This window comes from Myotis davidii, unplaced genomic scaffold, assembly GCF_000327345.1.
Source record: "Myotis davidii unplaced genomic scaffold, ASM32734v1 scaffold299, whole genome shotgun sequence".
Lineage (NCBI taxonomy): Eukaryota > Metazoa > Chordata > Mammalia > Chiroptera > Vespertilionidae > Myotis > Myotis davidii.
Genome location: NW_006293088.1, coordinates 2,392,920 through 2,399,209, shown reverse-complemented (window position 1 = coordinate 2,399,209; position 6,290 = coordinate 2,392,920). Strand labels below are relative to the sequence as shown.

The following is a 6,290-nucleotide window of genomic DNA, read 5'->3' as shown; positions in this document are numbered from 1 at the left end:
TTAATCCTTAGACAGTCCTGTTCTGTCACTGCTGTCTCCATTTCAGACGTAAGGAACTGAGAGTTAGTGGGCTGCGTCACAAAAGCAGGCACTGAGGCCCCCTTGTGCCACCCACCTCGGCAAAGAGGTGCACAGATAGCAGCTTGTGTGGTGCCTTTTCTGGATGGCTCTCCCGACCCCTAATCAGTTTAGCTCTCAGGACTTGGCACATGTCTGACACACAGTTGTCTTAGCTGGATGATCCCGACACTGGACTGAGGGCTTTGTGTGAAGATGATCTTGCAGTTTGGGTGAGCATTTTCCATTCAAGAAGCCAGGGCAGGCGATGGTACTCTTTTTTTTTTAATACCCGAGGAGTGAGGATATTTTTTCCATTGATTTCTAGAGAGTGGAAGGGGAGGGGGACAGAGAGAAACATCGATGTGAGAGAGATACATCAATTGATTCACTCCCACATGCACCCCGATCGGGGGCAGGCACCGAACCTGCAACCAGGTATGTGCTAACTGGGAATCGAGCCCACGACCCTCCAGTACACAGGCCGATACTCCACCCAGAGAACCATGCCTGCCAGGGTGAAAGGGTAAATTTTAAACAGATTTTCAATATAAACTGCTAAAAAATAGGGTCAACTTCAGATATGTGTGACAGATGGTGTGTGACCTGCCCTCACTGGCACCCCTCCCCTCCACCTTGTATGTGGCTTTCTGCTTTTTCTCCAGGAGCCCTCAAGGGCTCATGAGAAGATGGTAGAAATGTGGCAACTTGTTGATGTTTAGTTGCCCAAAAGCACGTCTCTGTGTGTGTCCTCAGCCACTTAGAATCATGAGACTGATTTCAGGGTCACTGAGAAAACCGGAAAGATCTCTGACTCCTGTCTCCTCTTCTCTTCCTACCCATCGGACTTGGCCCCATCAGTAGGAGGCGCCACTGTGTCCTGGCCGCAGCCCACGCCTGCCACTACTGCCACCGCCGACATCTGGGGAGACTTTGCAAAATCTACAGGGTGAGGAGTCACATTCTCTGGTGGGACAGCGCCCAGAGCACCCGCATGGGTGACGCATCTCTCCAGGAAGGGTTTTTGTTGCTCCTCTGCTAGGTGGCCTGGAGCGCCTCCTGCAGTTCTTTCTGGCCTTCACACTCCCTCCTCAAGTGCTTTGGCCTGTTCCCAGCACCTCCTTCCTCCCTCCTGGCCCAGCCCGCCCAGAGCACTGCACTGAGAATGAACCTGCCTTCTAGCCCTGACCTCTCCTTCCGGGACCCCTGAGGCCCATCCTTATGCCTCTCTGACCCCATAACATTTCAAGCCTTTACCTGGGGTCGGGGTGAAAAGGTGCTAAGGTGCTAAAATCCTACGGCTCCAGGCTCTAGGACAGGAGTTAGCACACATTTGCTATGAAGGACCAGATAGCAAATAGTTTAGAATTTGCCGGCCATCTTGTCTCTGTTTCAGCTACTCCATTCTGCTCTTCTGGCTCTAAGGCAGCACAGACAATATGTAAATGAATGGCTATGCACCAATAAAACTTTATTTGTAAAATAAGGGGGGTAGATTTGGTCCCTGAGCTCCAGTTTACTGACCTCTGCTCTAGAATATTCAGAGCTTACTCTTGAGAAGATGGCAGAAATGTGGCAACTTAGTGATGGAGCTCTCTTTGTCCAGAGAGAAGCCACCTTTTATCTGCTTTGTAGTTTCAAACATCTAAATCCTCTCACCCCTCCCTGTCTTCCCTTCACAGGGCAACTTCCAGCCAGACTCAGCCAGGCACCGACTGGGTCCAGTTCTGAGCTGAGCACAACTCTTCTTATCCTCACACAGCTTCTGGGAAGGAGCTGCCTCATCTGGGCCGAAGGAAGGAAGACGAAGCACTCCCTGGCCAGCCCCTGTTTGGAGCATGGCTCACTCCTCTCTTCCTTGCCTGACTCTTTTGACAGACTGGGCCGTTAGGCAGTAAATTGTCAGCATGTCACACTGCTCCTGGGACTTAATTGTGCAGCCAGAACACGAGAAGACAAGCTCCAGGATCCCTATCCCTGTCTGCCCTCTGACGTGAGAGAGACTGACTACTACTTCCACCACAGTGACCTGTAATAAACACAAGCCCCCAAAAGCCAAAGAAGGGGTTCAGTGTGCTGCCTGGATTCAGATGAGCCCTTCTCGGGGTTTACCGGTGCCTCGGGACCCCGGTGCGCTGGGGAGCTTTCTGCACTCCCGCTGGCTGCAGCCCCTTCCAGCAAGGCGCCTTCAGAGGAGGGCTTCCTTCTGGCTTCTAGCAGGTTAGAGGCTGTAGCTTGAACAGACAATCAGAAGGGAAATTGGGAGCATTAACCAGCTTTCTAGAATTTTTAATATTTGCTTTGCTCATGGGCTGATCTGCACTAACTTGTTACCTTTGCAAAAGGAATCGTTCCTGCATTTTGCCCCGGAAGGGCTTCTGAACACATTCCTCACTGTGGGCCGCAGGTGCTGCCCTGAGCTTCAGGCAGCGGCGTTCATCTCAGCCACATGTCCTGGTTTCCTGTCTCCCAGGCCAGGTGGGCGGTGCAGAGCCGAGGCAGGCGCTGGAAGCCAGGTGGAACGGTGTTTGGGCAGGAAAGTGGAAGCTGCTCTCTTGAAGGTGGGGGTTCAGCCTTCCTGGGAACTCGGGGGTTCCCAGGCTCACGGTGCAGTTCCTGGTGGACTGGAGTTTTCTTGGTTTCTTAAGGGCCTTGTTTGCAGACAACCTCTTACTGTCTTTTCTCCTTCATGGACTGTACAGGACAGAGCTCAGACTGAACTTTAGTTTTGCCTGTATTGCTGGTTTATACAAAATAATTTTATCTGAGCACACCTCTAAAATTGCTTTTATCAACATACTTTACCTCTTGATGAAAATATTTCTCTTGTGAAGGGTCAAGATGATGAACTGAAAAAAGTATTGGCCATTTTCTGGGGCCAGTTTTCTAAGATAAAAAAATAAATATTTTTACTTCTGTTAATGTATGTCTAAGGCAAACCTGTTCTTGGGGGCATGGCCCCTAAACCATCCAGGATGCTAGGACTAGCTCACAACCACCGCTCCCCATTGATCACGTGTACAGATTAAAGTCTGGGCCAGGGTCTCAGGTTGGCCAAAGTGAGAGAATTGGGCCCTGTTGCTGTAAGGCAACCAGTCCCTTCTTCCCCATGCATCTATAAGAGTATAACCTTTTTGCCATCCTGGGACATTCTGGTCTCCTTGCCTTCTAACATGGGCGGGGGCCCTGGCCCACCATGACCTCCCTGTGGAAGCATCTCCCTAAATACTAAGGGCGTACAGGCATACGGAGGTCAAAAAATAAAGTTCAAAAAGGCCATGGCACTTTTTCCTGAGGGTTCTGTAAAAACAATGTAGTTGTTATTTCTTATTATGGAAATAACCACTTAGTATAGGGAGAACAAAGAAAAGTAGAATTGAGGATCCTCGTGCCCAGTGAATAAGGATAAGGAAATTGCATCAATGGTTTCTCAGGAGGAGAAAGCTTTGTCTATTTCCCATCACTTCCCATCTTTCTACATGCTTGGAAACTGGGAATGAGGGAGTTTAGACCTAGGGGGATCCCTTCTTTGTTAGCAGTACAGACCATCAAAGGTAAGCACTTGGTTTCTGGAGACAGATCTGGGCTTTGGGTCTAGGCCAGTGGTCGGCAAACTCATTAGTCAACAGAGCCAAATATCAACAGTACAACGATTGACATTTCTTTTGAGAGCCAGATTTTTAAAACTTAAACTATATAGGTAGGTACATTGTTATTAACTTAACTAGGGTACCCCTAAGGCTTTTAGGAAGAGCCACACTCAAGGCCAGAGAGCCGCATGTGGCTCGCGAGCCACAGTTTGCCGAGCACGGGTCTAGGCTGTCTCCTGGTTAGATGTGTGACCACAGACTCCTTCCTCAACCCAGGGTCACTCAGATGGGGCATATAAAGAGCTAGCAGCTGCCCATCTTATAGTTTGGTCTGAATCACCTTTACGTGGGCAGTAGCGATTGTATGATGCTCACTCTGTGCTAGTCCCTGTTCCGTGCACTCAGCATAAAACTCATTTCATCATCCCAGTTTTACAAATGATGAGACTGAGGGAGGGTTAGATTATGTCATTTGCCCAGTCACATAGTTGCTAAGTGGCAGAGGTGGGATTGGAACCCAGGCAGTCTGGCCCCCGCATCCGTGCTTCTAATCAAGTCGATACACTTGAGCGGTGCTGCCCACAGGGCTGGCACATACGACCTGCTTAATACGTGGAAGTTCCCATTCCCTCCACGTGGATTAAAGCAATAATATGGCAGGTGTTGAATGACAGGCCGGGGGGGGGGGGCTCTTTATTCCATAGGTCCGTGATTTTCAACCTTTTTCATATCATGGCACACCGCCCAGCGGGTAGCTCGGTGGGTTAGAGCATCATGCCTATACACTATGATTGTGGGTTCGATCCCCAGTCAGGGCACGTACAAGAATCAACCAGTGAATGCATAAATAAGTGGAGCGACAAATCAATGTCTCTCTCTCACTCTTCCCCCTTCCTCTATCTCTCTAAAATAAAATAAGCCATCCATCAAATCCAGTTAACTGGAACGCCTGAACTCTAAGCCTCCGGGTTAATGTGGTTTTGCTGATGGTGGGCAGAGTCCAACCCAGTTTAGCGCCCGGATTAGGCAGGCTCTTGGCCCTAGCAACCTGGGCGAGTAACTCTGTCACTTGCCTCCCAGTTACCTGAGTTGCAGATTTAGAATCCACTGCGGTGAGCAGGTGAGTACCCAGCACACCTCCTTTCTTGGTAGTTGGTCCGGGGGTTGCTGGACTGGGCACCACCTGGTTATGGGGCAGGGTGACTGGCGGGCAGCGGCCCTGGGGATTCAAATGACCATAAGGCAGGCTGAGCTGAAGCACTGAGTCAGCACAACAGGGGACCCAGCCCCAGCATCGGGAAGCCTCCCAAGGGGGAGGCTGGTGAAAGTACCTGCCTCCCAGCAGGAGCCTCATTGGGCTCTGGAGGTAGGAGGGTCAAGGAGAAAGGAGCCGTGTCTGCTGCTCACCAAAAATCTCATGTGGTTATAGGAAAGATATGGCTTAGAAGCCCCTGAAACTCCTGCTGTGTGTCCCTGGGTAAGTGACTGCTCCTCTCTGAGTCTCGGTCTCCTCACCTGTAAAATGGAAATAATCCTAGAACCGCTTTGCAGCACAGGTCCTGCTTTGCAGAAATGTGCAGGGGGACTGAGGACAGAGTGAGAAAATATAAGAGGAAGCAGCGGCACAGTGTGGTACCAGCCAGTAGAGGCTGCCTGTGAGGGGCAGGGACTATTCACCAAGGGAGGCCTGACGGAAGGGGCCCGGTAGGCCCAGGCATCACGCAGGCATTCTGGAGGGAGGGGCAAGGACGGGTTCCTGGTGTGATGAGGAACACTCTGGAATGAGGGCCCTGCAGGGACAGGCAGGATCAGAAGCGGACTGGTGAGGTCATGAGCCCCTTAGGGCCTGGGTAGGGACTCAGCAGGTCAGGGGGCACCAGACAGGGTGACACAGACCTGGGCCATGCTGGGGCACCTGGGGGCTGGTGGGGCCTACTGGCAGAGGCCAGTCAGCCCCCCCTAGGCTGAGCCAGAGACACCTCCTAACCTCGCACCCCTCCACACTCCAAGCCCCAGGGGTTGAACCAAATCTCCCTGATGAACAGCTCTCCCTGCCCTGGCCCAGGCCACAGCCTTGCCTGCGCCATCCCTAGGTCACAGAGCCCCAGGGGCACACTGGCAGCCCCTAGCGCGGCTTCTCAGATGTAAAAAGCAGGCTCCTCTTCGACAAAGATTAACTCCTGGTCGCCCCCCAACGGGGAAAGACAGAACCATCAGCCACAGGCCTGCTACTGGGTGTTTACTGTTTTCCAAACACAAAATCATAAAATTCAACTTCCGTTTTCAAACAAAGCACAGCCCACCCTCCCTCAGCCGGGGAGTTGCAGACCAGCCTACACTTTTTTTTAAAATATATATTTTATTGATTTTTTAGAGAGGGAGAGAGAGATAGAAACATCAATGATGAGAATCATTGATTGGCTGCCTCCTGCACACCCCTACTGGGGATTGAGCTCATAACCCAGGCATGTGTTCTGACTAGCAATCAAACCTGGTTCTTGGGTTGACACTCAACCACTGAGACATACAAGCTGGGCTCCAGCTTCCTTTTTAAATGTTTTCTTTCTCTTCCTGACTTAGAAATTGTATTGGTAAACCTTTCCAGCTTGTGGCTCTGTCTTGCAGACACTATCTTCTCTCATA

At 51.0% G+C, this 6,290-nt stretch overlaps 1 protein-coding gene across 2 annotated transcripts in view; it reads left to right on the top strand.

Moving 5' to 3' along the window:
• Positions 1-2,976, top strand: part of NECAP2 (NECAP endocytosis associated 2) — a 13,080-nt gene extending 10,104 nt beyond the window's left edge. The window contains exons 7-8 of one of the 2 annotated variants that reach the window (XM_006766675.2): positions 922-1,006; positions 1,740-2,976. In XM_006766675.2, coding sequence (XP_006766738.1) covers positions 922-1,006; positions 1,740-1,788 — 134 coding nt within the window. In that variant the 3' untranslated portion in view covers positions 1,789-2,976. Of the gene's footprint in view, positions 1-918; positions 1,007-1,739 lie in introns of both variants that reach the window. The other variant, XM_006766674.2, reaches the window with a different exon arrangement.
• Positions 2,977-6,290: the final 3,314 nt, after the last annotated feature.